Source organism: Macadamia integrifolia, chromosome 10 (genome assembly GCF_013358625.1).
Source record: "Macadamia integrifolia cultivar HAES 741 chromosome 10, SCU_Mint_v3, whole genome shotgun sequence".
NCBI classification, from domain to species: domain Eukaryota; kingdom Viridiplantae; phylum Streptophyta; class Magnoliopsida; order Proteales; family Proteaceae; genus Macadamia; species Macadamia integrifolia.
The window spans coordinates 20954265-20971224 of NC_056566.1; the positions used below are offsets into that span (position 1 = coordinate 20954265).

The window sequence follows — 16960 nt, forward strand, 5'->3', positions numbered from 1 at the left end:
AGGGTAAAAACCCATTCAAGATTCAAGATTGCGTATTCTTCCATTCACTGATTCAATTTTATTTTTTATTTTTTATTTTTTATTTTTTAAATGAAATTTTAGTTGGAGTACTAGTTGCTCTATGATACTATCCTTACTGGAGATGAAAATTGTCCCACACTCTGGTTCTGCAAGTAGGGCTGCGCTGGGCTTCAGTTTCAGGCTCAATGACTGTGACTGACATTATTAAACACAAAAAAAGGGAAAAGATGAGGAAGAAGAGGAAGAGAAAAACAAAGGGTATTTGACCGCTTGCATTGGATTCGCCACAGGTGGGGTACCTAGAACCTGGAAAGGAGGGAGACAAAGTCTTATTACGTTACTTGGATGGTAGGCAGCGAGTTGACTGGAGAAGACGTGGAGTAGACCAGTCTCCCCCAGATCGGTCCAAATCCAACTGGGCGTTTTGGATTTGCGCAGAGAAACATTATTGTTGGTTTTGTGCCAAATCCATTGGATTCTGAATGGTTGGCTAATGAGAAGATCAGATTCATGGAATTCCCATTTGTCTTTCTCTATAAACAATGATTCATCTTTTCCTCTGTATCATTAAAAAAAAAAAAAAAAAAAAAGAGTCGATTCATGAATTGCCCATTTTTCTTTCTCATAACCATGATTCTCTTTTTCCTCTGATCATTAAAAAAAAAAAAAAAACAGATTCATGAAACCCAACATTTTCGTTGTGGGTTAGTGAAATCTTTCTTGGTCCCCCCTTCTTGTTTCGTGTTTGACAAAATTGTTGGGAAAATTGGACTTCTTTCCATGTGTAAATTAATGGAAAGGAGGGGGAGCTCTGCCAGGTTTGGGCATCAAGTAAAGAGCAGAGGAAGAACAGTAGAGAGGGTGGAAAAGGGTGAAAGAAAAAATTTCCGACTTTGATTATTATTTGACACAGACCTGCATATTCTGGTTTTGTCGCTCTTGGGAAAACTCTTCTGTTTTCCTTTTCCTTTTCCTTTCCTGAGAAGATATGTTATTTCTCCATCTTCATCGGTTCATATTATATATAGGAATAGAAGAGAATGCAAAATCAGAGTGGTAATCCTGTCAAACCACATCCCATTGCAATTTACAATATTGCATTCCCCTTTCTCTTCTTCTTCTTAGTTATGGTCTAACAAAGAGCTTTCATCTTCTACAGCACTACAACGGTTGCGACACGGGTTTTCCTCACCAATCCTACCGGCGTAACGAAACAGATTGTCCTCAAGGACCGGGGGCTGCTCACTGCTGACGGCGGAGAATAATCATGTGGAAATTGATGGGAGCACGAGCCCCTTCCTGTTTGCCAAGGTGGTGGCTGGATATGATCTCATGGGTGTCACCTCTGTTGCCATGAACAGTGGATTGGGTGAAATGATTGGCTCCATAAACAATGATACTAATGAGGCACAGACCCCATTACAAGATCGATTCCACAAACTTACCAGGAGCATAGGAAAGGTTGGTTTGGCAGTTGCTCTTCTTTTTCTAGTAGCATCAATGGTTTGATACCTCACGGGGAATACTAAAGATGAGACCAGTAACCTGGAGTTCAATGGTAAGAGCAGAGTTCACCAATCTGATGAATGCGGTGCTATGCTTGTCGCTACCGCTGTTACCACTGTAGTGGTGGCAGTCCCCGAAGGTTACCATTGGCTGCCACTCTTACTCTTGCGCATTCCATGGAAAGAATGATGGCTGATCAGAAGATGGTTCGGAGGCTCACAGCATGCAAAACAATGGGATCAGCTACCACTATCTGCAGTGACAAAACAGGTACATTCACCCTGAATCAAATGACAATAACAGGAGTTTGGCTCGGCCAAAAGAACTTGAGAGACAATCCCTTCTTCGCCATTGCTCCAAGTGTTCTTGAACTGTTACTACAATGAATTGGTCTGAACACAAAAAGGGTGCATTTACAAGGCTGCTTTAGGAATGGTACCAGAAATATCTTGTAGCCCAACTGAGAAAGCACTTCTCTCTTGGCAGTTTCTAAATCACAAGGATATCCATCACAAGTAACCACATGGCCTTTTGTTTTAGGCATTGTACCATCAAGAGCTTGTCAAAAGGGGTGAACCTTTCTATCACGCAAATTCTATCCATCATCTCCTCTGTAGTGCAGTTGCATAATTCCACCCCTTCTATGACTTCTCCATTGTTAAATGTTTTGATTGGTCTCAATTATGCCACACTCTAGCTATGGCCATTCTAGTGAAAACATTGTCCTCGCTGATCATCTTGGTGTTCACTCCAGGATCTTTGCAAATCACAAGCTTCTACGGTTGCTTTTGCCCTTGGTTGACTTTGGTCCTTTATGCCTAGAAACCCCAGTAAGGTCAATATATCTTTCGAGCCTATTGCTGTCATACCTTGAATTGTATACTTCATTCTTAGACCATCATCTTCATGCAAACCAAAGACATGGAGACTAACCAAAGGTTAATAGATGACTTTACTGGGGTTTGTGGTTATAATAAAGGACCAACGTCAACCTGGGGCAAAAGCAACTATACAAGCTTACAAAGATGTTGAGTGAAAATCAAGATGATCGGAGGGGACAACGTTTCAACTGCAATGGTCATAACCAAAGTGTGGCGTAGACAGTGGAGAAGTCATGGGATGGTGGGGTTTTGGAACTTCACTGCAAAGAAGAGGATGCAAAGGATTGATAGAATCTGAGTGATGGCAAGGCCCACCCCTTTTGACAAGCTCTTGATGATACAATGTCTGAAACAAAAAATCTATGCAGTTACAGTCACTGGTGAAGCCACAAACAATGCACCAGCATTGAAGGAAACAGCTATTGGACGATCCATGGGGGTTCATGTCACTAAAGTGGTAAAAGAGAGCTCTGCTATCTTCATACTGAAGTGGCAAGGAGACTCTGATATTGTCATCTTGGATGACAACTTTGCCGCAGTGGCAACAGTTTTGAGATGGGGAAGATGTGCTTGTACCAACATCCAGAAATTCATTTAGTTCTCAATTACTGTGTTACTGCTCCTGGGATCAACTTTGTTGCAGCTGTTTCACTGGTGTAGTCCCACTAACAACTGTACAATTGCTGTGGGTGAACCTGGTAATGGATGTATAAGTTGGGAACTTTGGTTCTGGCCACTGAGCAACCCACCAAGGAACTGACGAAAAAACAAATGGTCGGTCGAACCAAGCACTTACAACTTACATCGTGTGGAGGAACCTTATGGCTAAACCTCTATGCCAAATCACCTTCCTCCTGACCTACAATTTAGAGGTGAGTCAATTTTTAGTATAGGTGCAGAGGTAAGGACATCCTTTTGTATTCTGCCATGTCTTCGAGGAGTTCAACTCCAAGAAGTTGGATAAGAAGAATGTTTTGCAAGGGATACACAAGAACATGTTGTTTATGCGGATTGTGGGAATAACCATCATTCTTCAGGTAGTGATAAGTCTGCAGATACAGAGAGACTAGAATGGGGGAAATGGGGTGCATGTATCGGAATTGCAGCTCTAACATTGCCAATTGGCTGGGTTGCCAAATGCATTCCAGTTTCAGATATAGACCATTCCAGACCCCACAGTGGCAGGAGCCTCATGCACTGGGTACGCGCCCTTTATCCAAAAATATTATGTAAACAATCTATTTAGCAGAAAACAGGGCAGGGTATAGATGCTGAAGATGCATATCATGAATCTGGTAATATTATGAAATCCATTGAGAAGTTCGGATATGTTTTTGGACAGAGCTCCCATTTTCACTTCCCTTCTTATAATTACTCGCATACTTGTTGCCCACATGCTATATTTGGTAAAGGTTATTTAAATAGCCTGAAACAAACTTAATAATTCACATGTTTACAAGACTTGCACATGAAAGTAACTCTCTCTTAAGTGTGTTGAAATTAGATTCAATGACTTCCTAAAGACTTAAAATTACTTAAAAAGAAATCACCAAATTGTTTTTCTTCTAAAAACTGAGTAAAAACACTCTCATATCATTCACACCCCAGGGAAAAAAAATCTCCCATATCATATGCTATTTACACAAGACAAAGTTTGTCACTAGGAATTCACCATTCAATGGGAACCACGTTTATGAAATTGCATGGTTATAAGGTGTACTAGATCCATCAATGCCATCAGTTGAAATTTTAAAGGGGGAAATCAGTGAACAGTTCATGACCACTAATAATGCATGGATGTAGTTCCAGAGGTTGGAATCAATACTAAGTTGGAGTTTTCAAGCACTCAATCATGTCAATTTTGGGTAATGTCCTCTGCAAGAACGATTGAATGGTGACCTTGTCCCCTTCTTGTCAGGCGCACAATTTCTTGTTAGGACTGTGCTAATGGTTCCCTTTTCGGAAACCTGGACCCATCAGGGGCTCAAGCTAGAACTTCAGTTTGATGGTGAACAAAGTAGAATGGGCCTTTGATAAACAACATTAATCAGGGTAAACTGTGCTGAATTAGAGCTCCTGCTCTCAGTTTAGAATTGGGCACAACTAAGCGTTTCTTCTAATGGCGTAATCAGAGGAGAAGAAGCCCCAATATCTGATTGGAAAGATAGCACCTTTCTGCAAATTAAGCCAAACCATTGCGACCTATAGTATAAGGATGGAAAACCCAATGTCCCCCTTAGCTTTCATCTCTCATTTACGGTTCTTCAAATCAGATTAGTTTGAAAATTTTCAACCAATCTCAATGAAACTACAGAAAGCATGCACGATTGGAATATGGGCATTAGCAGATTCTTTAAGACAAGCTGTTTCGTTTTAACCCTTTCAGCGTTCATAATATCAAATTTTCAAATGAAAAAACCACCACATGAAATAAATTTAAACCTTGCATGTAAGCATTTATGAAGTTCCAAGCACATACCTGGATTGACTCAGATCACCCAACTACCTCCTTGTAGCGATCTGGTCCCAAGGTGCTCGCAGGATGTTCGATTCCTGGGGGGAGGTGGAATCCCTATCGCTATTGAATCCTGGAAGGCGAGGAGGAAAACTGTGTTCTTTGCCCACGAACAATGCTCTCTGTTTTTTTGTTTTTCAAACCATGTTTACTGTCTGCCCACCAAAGGCCTACTGACCATGCTTACTAACCTATGGATTTAGTTCATTGGGTTGATTAGGGTTCAATTTTTAGAACTTTATATTCAAGTGTAAGAATTCTGGATTGGTTCCACTCTGGAGCAGTGTTATCAATTCGCGAATTATTCGGCTGAACCGAATTTTTCTGAATTTTATCAAAAATTCTGACCGAATCCGAATTAAAAATAAAATTCGGTAAAATTCACGATTTTTTCAAAAGTAAATATAAAACGCGAATAATTCGGACCGAATCCGAATTAAACCGAATTATTCGGTCCACTTAAACATTATTTAAAAAAAAAAAAACCAAAAAAAAAAATAATAAAAAAAACCCAATAAGCTTTTTTGACCGAATCCTTAAATTAATCAACCGAATTATTCAGAATAATTCTCCGTCCAAATAATTCCCGAATCCGAATTTGCTAACTATGCTCTGGAGTGGTGATCACCTAGGTCGTATCCATAGTTATTTGGACGATCACCACATATTTAGGCAATGATCCAATAGCACTCAATGCTTTCTCCATACCTTTGTTGGTGCCTCATTCTCCTACCCTCATTGGGTGCCACTAGATCGTCACCTGGACATATGACGATTGCCCAAGTAACTATAGGTCGACCTAGGCGATCACCACTAAGGAGCCGGATCCAAGAATTCTATATACGAATTCTAGATACCTATAGAGAAAGTCTAGACCCTTCTATCATTATGTGAGAGAGTCCAAGAGGTTTCTAAAACAGCTTCTAGAAGCAATGGAAGATCTAAAGGTTACTTGTACATAGCAAAAGAAGTAGGAGAATTCTAGAGTTGTCGACAACCACAGAAAGCGAAGTAAATATGTTATTTGTGCATAAAAAAAATTACTGAAAATATTGATTTTTTATCACTAGGGGCCTACAGGAGGCCATCAAAGAGGGTCATTAGGCGACACTTATTACTAACAACTAATGTATTTTTTATATGATGAAGGTGGGTGATAATAGAAATTGACCTTCTAAGGATTTAAGAGCTCATCCCAAATGTTTTTATCATACATCTCTTCTAAGTCATGCACATCTTTTATGATACTTCCATCACGCTCCTAGCTCAAGATTTTCAAATCTGTATTGATAAGTAGTAGAATGCTTCGGTTGGGTAGTTATTTCCCTTATAGTTTTACCAGAATTTAGAGCAGCTCTTAAACTACCATTCCTTCATTTTTATATTCTTTTAAATTTCTTCCTTGATAATTTATTTCAGTTTATGCATGTTTTTCCAAGTATGAGCTATGCTTTAATGCATATCTTGGATATAACTATTGACAAGGTAGAAGAAGCTCAAAATATGCTCAAAACAACCAATGTAACTGCAAGTAGCACAAGGAACTAGATTTTGGTAAAGAAAACTTAGATACTCAAAAGCCAGTGGAAGTGAAATTGGAAGTAGAACAAGGAACAACAATAAAGAATGAAGGTTAGAACTACTTTTATTATTCCTCCAAGTTTTTAGATTATGTGAAGGAAGTTCAAATGATTTAAATCAATCAAAAGTGATTTAAATTTGATTTTGCATATTTTCCAACTGTCCACAAAATCACACATTGATTCTGCATCTGGAAGTGACCTTGGATTGGTGAAGGAATTTTTTTTCCTTTTGTCTATTTGACAATCATATTTGGTGAAGAAAGCTCTAATTTTCAACAATCAATGAAAATTATATTTATAATTTTACATGAATTATCATCCTGTTACCTTTGGCATGGATATTTGTTTGAGTAAACACCAAGAAAAATAGAAAATAAACATGCAATAGATCCGCACAACACAGAAATTTAACAAGGTTCACATGCCGATATGGTATGCTATGTCCTCGGGCAAAGAAGAAGATGTTCACTATGCAGAAGAGAGATTATACTCAACCAGCGGCCAGAAGACTTGCCCTGAAACCCTAGCTCGAAAAAACCCCAAAATTACAATGACTTGCTTAACAAGACAATAGTGCATTATATACTCCAAGTTGCGGGTCGACTCATTGGGTCGTTGTCAATCAAGTAAAATCATACCGCTACCATGGAGCGTAGCCCCCGCACCTCCATACGAGATCAGTGCTAGGCTCCGAGCTTAGGCCTATCGGCTCAACTCCTCTACTTCCATCACAAATCTTAGGAAACTTCTCATTCAAATTGCCACCAAAATATATTGAAGTGGATCAATTTTTAAAACAAGTCAAGCGTCCGAGAGAAACTTAACAATATTTGCTTTTAACATGGCTTTTACCTTTTAAAAAAAAAAATGGAGTACATAGTGATCTTTGAATTGAGTTATTCAGCTAAAAACCTGAGAGTGGGTACGATGCCAACTACTGCAATAATTCTAACTACTCCCATCCAATCTTTCTATCCACGTAAATGATATTTAATCATGCCACATGACCAATGATTTGGAAATGAATAAAAGGCCGAACAAATATTTTAGATTAAATTTTCGTACAACCAAAAGAAAGAAAAATCTCTTTAACCACCGGTGATGTGATTATGCGATTGAACTTTTGTATCATCAACTCTCATCTTCTATTATATTGGTAAAAATACTCTTTCTCATGCTAATCACAGAATCAAATCTTTAATGGGTCCAATCTTTTAATGGAATCAGACAATTTAGATCGAGTATAGGGAGCATATGAGAATTTTATAATGATCAAGGGTCATTACATTTCTTCTTTTTCCTGTGCTGTGGCCTGTGGGGTGGGTTCTTTGTTGGTTGTCTTTTCATCTTATTCTTGTGTCATCATAATCCTACATGTTTATCCTTTGCTTGCAGATTAATGGAGAGAAAAGTTCTTTTTTTTTAAGGGGGAAAAAAAAAAGGCGCAAGTTTACACATAATTGAGCTTTCTTTCTTCTATGATTATGTATGATAAAATAAAATAATCATACTGTGAAGTGACTCAGAAAGCATGTGTCCCTATGATCAGCATATGATTGGATGTTTTATGTTTTCTAAGTTCTATGGGTACTCGGTAGTGTGTTGGTTCCTTTTCATGGTCCTCTTATTTCTATTTTTATGGATCTAAATTAATAAACACCACCCAACCCAACATACACACAGAGAGAGAGAGAGAGAGAGAGAGAGAGAGAGAGAGAGAGGAATATGGTAGTATTACTCTTCTACGGACGCATTTTCATCTTAAAAATTGAAGATTTACAAGGTAATAGATTCACTGGTGTCTGAGCAATAGAAGTTAAGTTTTAAGATCTTGCTCTCGTCTCTCACCTCATTAATCCAAAAAAGAGAGATCTAGCCGAGATCATATATTTTTTCGCAATCAACTCCATGGTTGGTCTCAATAGCTATATAGTCTTTGTAGCCCTTGAAAGTTGATAATTTATTCTATTTTAGGCCTTTTAAACACAATGAAAACATCAATTTTTTAAACATCAAACCTAAAATTGTACTTTGACTTTGTACCCTATGTAAGTTGTCTCCGATTCTTACAGATCTTAGGCTAACATGCTCAATTCCACAATCAACACATTACACAACATAATCATAAGAATTTAAAAAACATCATAAATAAGAAAAATAACTCCAAATGTGGATGAGGTAATATTCTCTACTCTTTAAGCTTCAATGAATGTAGAAATTGAGATCTTCAAGCAAAAGCATCAAAATCCTTGCTCCTTAGTGTTTTTTATTAAAAAAAAAGTAGAGAGCGAGGCGAGATCTTGATCAAATTTTTTTACAATTCATATCTCGCCATGCATCTCGTCTCGCCTTTTTGAAAAAACGAGATATGAAGTTGTTTATGAAATCGTTCAAGATCTCACCTGATAATAGAAGTAATGCATTAGAAAGAGTTTATGAAGTTGTTTGTTAAGCATTTAGCGCCTCCAGTGTATCTAACTTCACACCCAAAATTCAGTTGCTAACATGCCCACAAGCCACAAGAGTCTGAAAGCAATCCACAGCCTATGTACATTAAAAGTAACACAGAAATGTGTAACAGTTACTGAGTCTTGAGATAATCATGCAATCGACCACAAGCTTTTTACAGATCAAGGCAAGCATTATAAAATACATGTCTCTCTGTACCAGTGCCTTGAATGCTTTATTTGAGAGCTGGACAGAGTAATGGTAGTAACTTTGAACAAACGTCACACAGGAGTCAAATAAGTTCCAAAGTTTATCCCATACAGATCACGAGGTGTGATTTGACAATGCAAAATGGTTCTAAGCTGGAACAGCTTCAAGGACTTTTCCGTTCTCTGATGAAGCCAAACTGTCATAGTAATCAACCAAGACCTTCCATCCAGCAGGACACATGAAGCCATCAGGTGGGTTTTCTCCATTCTTAGCAAGTGTTCGCATCTGCAAAAATGACAATGTTAAGGATTTGTTCACTCATATGGTGAAACTGGAGCAGAGTTGAGACTGCACTGTTCCAATCAATTGGTAGAACCATATGAGTACTTAACAACATTTCACATTCCCACCTTCCCCCACCCATCCCGCAACCAGCCTGGACCATCACCATGGCTGTTGAGAAAAATAAAGCAACCTTTGGACCAGAATACCAGTTGAAGGACCATCCAAACCAATGTGAACAATAGAAATAGCCATCTTTTTTTGTGTGTCAACTGATGCGTGCTATACCATGTTATACCATGTTTCCTTGTAAAAGACTCCCTTACTCAGGCCAGATTTCAGGAGAGTGAGTAGTAGTTACCTTAGTGCCTGAAATGAAAAGGAAATCTTGTGGCCTTGATGGATCGAAGAATGCCATTTTTCCCTGAGTCTTGTCATAGGCAGCAACCTACAGATTTGAATGAGAAGAGAAGGGGTTATGTAAATAAAAAAATCTTATTCCAAGAACAGAATTTAATGAGAACTCAGTGACATTAGGAATTATTGTGTTTAGCATGGCATACCCTGAATGGAAGGATGTTTAGCCGCTGAAGTCCAGGAGCCATACTCAGAACCTTCTTCCCATGATCAGCATCATAAAGGTCCCTCTTCTCAACAGGGTGGCCCATACCAGCTGGATCCCGACCCACAATGTAGTAGTCAGCACCTGCATTTATGCGAGCCTTTGCATGCCACTGCACCTCAGTTGGACCTGCATAATGCATGGGAGATGGGAAGATTGCAACCACTGTTGTCTCTGGATCCAAGACGCCATCTTCAAGCACCTGAAGAAACAAATTCCCAGTCAAGCAGAAGTGAAATTGATTCCCTGAAAGCCCTATAACTCTATAACTCCCAACACCCTTCCTCACGTGTAGATAGATTGAGACGAAACGATACACGTTGAAGGACGCATGAAGGAACAAACCATGAGCTCTGATACCATGTTAGATTCCAACCCAAAAGCTCAAAATATTAGGATTGGGGGGGTGGGGGGGGGACCACAGGTTTATGACGGCACACCCAAGGTCCCAGCAACCGATGTGGGACTACAAATCTATAACTCCTAGCATAAAAAGAGAGGGGGGTGGGGGGGAATAAGTATATGATACCTTCTCATGTTGCTTCATCCTCCAACTGAGTGGCACATCATCTGCCTTTGTAAAACCTCCCAAGGGGTGAAGCAACAGCACAGGGTTCTTGTAACCCTTCTCCAGAAGCCGACGACGAGTGTCAGTCATGAGTAATGCATGGCCGTTGTGTACAGGATTCCTCAGCTGGAAAGCAAACACTGCGTCAGCATTGCGCCTTGTAAATTCCTCACGGAGTTCTGCTGGGGACAGTCGAAACCGATCAAGGCCATCGTTATACTTGATTGGTTCTATAACCTCCAAGTCACCCCCAATGAGCCAGTTCCCAGCATTGGTTATTGCCTCTTCAACATATGGTAATCCAGGGGCAATGGTTCCCCATGTTCTGGCTATACGTTCTTCTTTCGGGTGCTTGTAGATCTCGATACTGAAACAGTGAGTGCAGTGGACCATACCATCAACAATCAATAAGTAGGTTATGTTATACTATTCTAAAGTTCATGACAGCAGTGAAATGCTTGCATTAATTTGTGAAACAATACTAAATCAGATCACTAGAAATGAGTTCACCACAAGAATACCATCTCTTACCCATTGTCAGATTATTTCATGTTTCCTAGTTCAAGTTGTGGAGATACCATTCCTATTTTGAGTCCTTAAAAGATTTTGAATCTTAAATTTTTCATCAAAATACAAGATTAATGTTAGAACAGTTGGTGTAACAGACTTTACCTGTTACAGACTCCATAAGCTCCACACAAACTTTATTTCCTAATCTTTCACCCAATAGAAGCAATTTAATCAATCAAAATTAACAAATTCGCATATGAAGAATCAGTTTTGTTGCTCAATTAAAGTTAAAACAAACACTATTTTTCTAAAACCAAATAAAACAACCAAGACAGGAAGCAAAATCCAACAACATTAATTCAGATATTAGATAATCAAATGCACTTAAACTCTTTAAAATCTCAAGAAGAAAATTTTGCAGATAATTATATAACTGCACAAACGAAGACGAAATATAAGAAAAATCCAAACTTACTTGCTTAAAATAGCAACGAGGTTGTCCGCAGAATCGAAGAGAGCGACCTTAGTCGACTCACCGATTTTCTGTTTCTGCGAATCGTCAATGGCGAGGACGATTGGCAACGACATGTTGACAAACGAACCGTCCTCGAGCCGAAGACAATTGAAATGAAGAGTTTGGAGGAACTCGGATTCTCTCATGAATCCGCGGAGGGGACTAGCCCACCCCTCACTGAGAACTTGAACCCACTCAAGATCGATCCTTGAAAGCTTGATTCCGGGGATCGACATCGCTTCCTTCTTCTTATCGATCTTCAGGGACTCCTTAACGAAAAGCTCAGAGAGCTTCCCTCCATCTGGTTCGATCAAACCACAGGAAACCCGAAGCTCACGACGACTCTTCTTTTCGTTGCGAAAATGAAGAGAGACCGAAGAATTGGGATTGAAATTCAACTGGGTTTTCCGTAATTGAAGGAACGAGTGAGATGGGTCCGGTGTTTTGACGAACAGCACCGCCATGGAAGCCATTAGAGCTCAAAACTGAAGCTTTTCCTCTTGTCTTTCTTTGGCTTTCCCCTGCCTCCGAGCGGCCTTTCGAAAAAAATTGAAGCTTGAAATGGACAAATGGTGTTGTGAAAGTGAAGGGTATTTTGGGAAATCAACAGTCTCAGCCTTTACGGAGACAGAGACAGCTCTATTTGTGATCTAGTAAATGGGAAATTCTATTTATAGGGCCTTGATGGATTTATATAGGAAGGAAGGTGTCGGGAGGATGAACCTGGACAGTTTTTCTTCACTTTCCTGGTCCATTTTCTTATTCAAATATGGGCTGCGTCATCTCTGCAAGTAGCTGCCATAAGCCATGACCATGAGGGGAGCGTTGATGGGCTTGGACCTTTGTATTTGTTAAATTTTCTATTATGTCTGCGTCAGGACTCAGGCCTAGCTCGGCATAATTGAAATCCAGGCCCATGGAGTTCATGAACCTTATAAGAGTTAACCAATAGTGGCTTCCAATTCCATGAATAAAACAAAGATCTTGGTGCGTATCACACCACATATGTCACAGAAGGTTGGTTGGTCTAGTAGAGAACCATAAATTAACTAGCTAAAGTTTCAACCCAAAGAAATAAGGACGTACCTCAAAGTTGAATTGAAACTCAAAGAAACAGAAAATTAATTAAGGGGAAAAGGACTCTAGGAGCATCGCATGTGTCTTTTTCTCTCCTTTCATTGCATGAAAGTAGATCTACGTTTTTTATTTTGGGGAGGAGAGAGATAGACTTAGAGGGTCCTCGAGAACCACTTATCATTAAATAAATGCCACTTGATTCCCTAATACTCTCCCCACCCCCCAAACTAGGGTTTTAAAAATCAGTAATTGTATAAGTGGATTGGTGAATCATAAAATTTGATAAAAATTGGAAGTGTTCGATACAGCTGATTAGGGGTGTCAAAACCTTACCCAAACCAATGGACCAATAAAAAAAAAGAAAAAACCCCAAACTAATCCTTATCAGATTGGTTTTGAACTAGGGAACGAAGGGAATGGCTAAAATTAAATTAGATCTTACTGAATTAACCATTATTCAATCAAAAAAACCGAACTAGATGAAATTGATTAAAAAAAATTCATTGAATATGATGTTTATGAACAGGTGAATTAATTATTCATTGATTTTAATATTTGTGAGAATATTTTATATTGTAAGAAGATTAAAATTTTTTTTTGTATTTTTTCTGTAAAGGAGAATTGTAATCAATGAGTATGAGGTTATGAATAAGAATAGATTTGTATCAATGCCTTCATTGATTTTTTTTTTTTTTTTTTTCACCAATAAAGTGAATGATTTGATAGTAAACTTTTTTTGTAAGATAATTTGCCACACGATAGAATCCAAACAGATTTCTTGAAGAGTGGAAAGTCTAGTAATGACACCCGCGCCTACCCATTTGGAATTGCTTACAAAAACGTGAAGTTTGGGGTATTGAAAAATGTGATTTTAACTTTTGGGTGGGGTCATCCATCTCTTAATTCTTTTCCTTGAATATCCGCCGATTTAAACCCCAATTAGTGGGCTGCTAGTAGCTATCAAATGAAGAAGGCTGTCTTGATGACTAGGTTCATCCCTATGACCTGACGACATAAAAGTCACGAATCATCGCTTTTTCCTCTTCTTCGTTCGGATATGTCACTCTCTATTCAATTTTCAGAACACGTGATAGGAGTGATTATTCTCTATAGCGGGTGCTGTGATGAGGTGAGTATTAGATGACTGAGATCATTTGAACACGTGCCTCAAGATTCTTTCAATAAATCGATATTCATTACATCATTGCATTTATTGTAGATGAAGTTTTTGCATAGGAATATGCCTCAATGGCCAATTAGCAATCAGCAATGGTACCTGCTCTACAGGCAGCCCAAGCATGGTTTAAAGTATCGGTCTCATATTGGTTGAATCAGATTGGTATTGGCTGAGACTGATCCCCAATTCTTGACCGATTTGGATCAGTATCTATATTGTTTCAGGAGTAAAATAATAAAAAATTAGTACTTTTTAAAAAAAGCAAGGGGAAAATCGATTGATACCGATATCATCTCTTAAGTCCCTGAGCCCAAGTCACAAACAAGGCTTTAGTTCAGGGTATTGGCTCAATTGATATTGATATCGATTCCGGATACTAATAGTTGATTGAAATAGAGTTTAAATTATGACATATGACTAATCTAAACCACATCATCTCTTTCCAATGGTCCCAATTGACACTTCATTCGTCCTTGTAACCAAACATGCCTCTTATGAGCCTTGGAAAAACCTTGTGAGAATAATATTCTAGTTATAATATGGACAAGGGATCACGGGGAGTCACAAGCATGGTTTTAAGTATCGGTCTAGGATTGATCATATCTGCTGAGACCGATCCCCAATCTAAAACTGATCTGGATCAGTTATTCTGATCGTTTCAGGGGTAAATTAGGGAAAAAATAATACTTTTTTTTTTTTAAATCAGAAGTAAAATAGATTGATACCCACCAATCCCATCTAATATGGATCAGTATCGATTCGGTATCAACACCGTCCCCTAAATCCTAGGTCACGAGTCACGACCATGGTCAATGGTTCGTTTTTGAATGCCTTTTTTAGATAAAGTTACAAATAGGGAGCAAGAGCACAATGATATCAACTAAAAGAAAGTTTTTCTGCTAAGTGTTTGGTGCAAGGAAAATATATTATCCTTGAGTCAATAATATCTATTGTTATTGTACACTGTCGAAAATACCCTATAATGTTCCTTGACATCTTCTCTTTATCATCTGAACTACTCCGTCAAGGATGTTATTTTCAACTTTTACATGCTGAAGAGCAAGACATTGTCGACAAATATTTGGAACCACATTCTATTCTTTTGAAAAATTTGAAATTATTGACTTAAACTTTTGCATAAAAGGGTGACAACCACCAACATGGTCAAATGTCATGTACCCCAGTTATAGATTATATCATAACCAAAGTATCCCAACTCTAAAATGACTTGCGATTGAAATGGATTTTACTGGGTCCCAACATGTTTATATCAAAGAGTCACATTAGCTTAAAATTGTCAAACTAGATTAAGTTGTGCTAGATTTGTGTAGTAAGATAGGCTTGAGGGAAAGTGTACGTCCAGCTGTAAAATAGAACTTTAAAAATTTAGGAATTATAAGAAGGCACATTGGCATACATTGATGATTGAAAAATATAAAGATGGATGCCATTACATAAGAGAATATTCAACTGAATTTAATCCTACAATTTACCATGTGGCTAATGGAAACTAGATTAATCTATTTGAAGATCAAAATTACCCCATCATCTAGCCTCGGGATGTCAAAATCTAATCAAACCGATAAAATCGACCGAAACTGAGTAATAAAACCTGAATCGAACCAAGGTTTTGGACTGAGGTATATTGGAACCAGCTGAAAACCGATCTAAACCGAACCGACCAATATCCAAAATCAGAAACAAATAGAATGAAACCGATAAAAAAATAAATGATTAAGAGATTATAAATTGGTGAATTAACCATCCATTTTCACAATATTAGTGAGAAAATTTTTTATTTTAAGGGGAATTGTTACAAATCATTGAATATTATGTTATGAATAAAGAAATTGATTTGTAAATTATAATAATACTTTCATTGATTTCCTTCCACTATACAAAACTAGTTGGATAATTAAATAAATGATTGGATAATAGAGTTCATTTTGTGATTTCAATATTAGTTATCTTCTTAGTAATTTGTTATCCATTGGTTTCAATATTAGTTATTTTTCCCTTACAACCATAAACTATGATTTAATCATAAATTTAAAGTGTTTTTTTGTCAAATCTTGTTACCATAAGTTATGAATGTAAGATTTCATTATGGTTCAAGCCCAATAATAAACCAATCTAAATCGGTATTAACCCGATATTGAAAAATTGAAATAAATCGAAATCAAACCGGACCAAAATCAAAATTGACCGAAAATCAAAGTTCCTTAATGGTTTTGGTATCCCTCATTCCTAGACCGAAACCAATTCAACCTGATCGAAACCGAACTGAACCAACCGATTGACACCCCTAATCTAGCCACATATCTAAAATTGGTAAGCCACCCTGATGAACTTATTGAGTCTGGTCCATCTGAAGCAATTTTTAAAAAATAACTTTTACATCCCTACCTGTTATAGCAAACATCAACAAATACAAAAATAATAGAAAACCAAATTTGCATAACACAGAGATTTAATGAGGTTCACACACTGATGTGTTGTGCTACGTTCTCGGGCAAAGAAAAAGAATATTACACTAAAGTAGCGGTGAGAAAACTTGCCCTGAAACCCTAGTTTGAAAAACCCCCAAAATTACAAGGACTTGCTCAACAAGATGATAGTACATTATATACTCCTCCAAGTCGTAGGTCTATCCATCGGGTCTAACCCTTCTACTTCCATCATGGATCTCAAAAAACTTTTCATTCGGTCTGCCACCAAAATATGTCAGAACGGGTCAATTTTCAAAATTGGTCAAAAATTCGAGACAAATTTAACAATACCTCTATTTTGTCAGTCACAACACACCAAGATGATGCATTGATACTGGTGTCGTTATGTTATTACGTGAAAACTTTCGCTTAGTTTGCCCCCATCCCCAAAAAACAACTAAAAATAAAATAAAATTAAACTTAAGCTTGCAAAAATCAATAGCTAAACCTTCCTTGGTCATTCCTCAGAATGAATCATTAAATTTCCTTTTCATGTTTTGTAAAATAAGCCTATCATGTCAAATTAAAAACAGATACCTCAAGCCCCCACACCACAC

At 37.9% G+C, this 16960-nt stretch overlaps 1 protein-coding gene and 1 pseudogene across 1 annotated transcript; one reads left to right on the forward strand and one right to left on the reverse strand.

The window, feature by feature from the left end:
• Positions 1–813: 813 nt before the first annotated feature.
• On the forward strand, positions 814–3756 carry LOC122092273 (annotated as a pseudogene).
• Positions 3757–9033: 5277 nt separating this feature from the next.
• On the reverse strand, positions 9034–12295 carry LOC122091870 (ATP sulfurylase 1, chloroplastic-like). Its single transcript, XM_042662079.1, has 5 exons — positions 11622–12295; positions 10598–11003; positions 10010–10270; positions 9808–9894; positions 9034–9449 (listed from the first exon to the last, which is right to left on the reverse strand). Exons 1-5 carry the CDS (start codon positions 12131–12133, stop codon positions 9312–9314), a joined length of 1404 nt encoding a protein of 467 aa, XP_042518013.1. The 5' UTR covers positions 12134–12295; the 3' UTR covers positions 9034–9311.
• Positions 12296–16960: the final 4665 nt, after the last annotated feature.

Excerpts from the sequence above, each read along its gene's own strand:
- LOC122091870 (XM_042662079.1), bottom strand. The coding sequence starts at position 12,133 with ATGGCTTCCATGGCGGTGCTGTTCGTCAAAACACCGGACCCATCTCAC. Across the intron at positions 11,004-11,621 it reads CTCGTTGCTATTTTAAGCAA|TATCGAGATCTACAAGCACC; the intron begins GTAAGTTTGGAT and ends TCACTGTTTCAG. Across the intron at positions 9,895-10,009 it reads TAAACATCCTTCCATTCAGG|GTTGCTGCCTATGACAAGAC; the intron begins GTATGCCATGCT and ends TCAAATCTGTAG.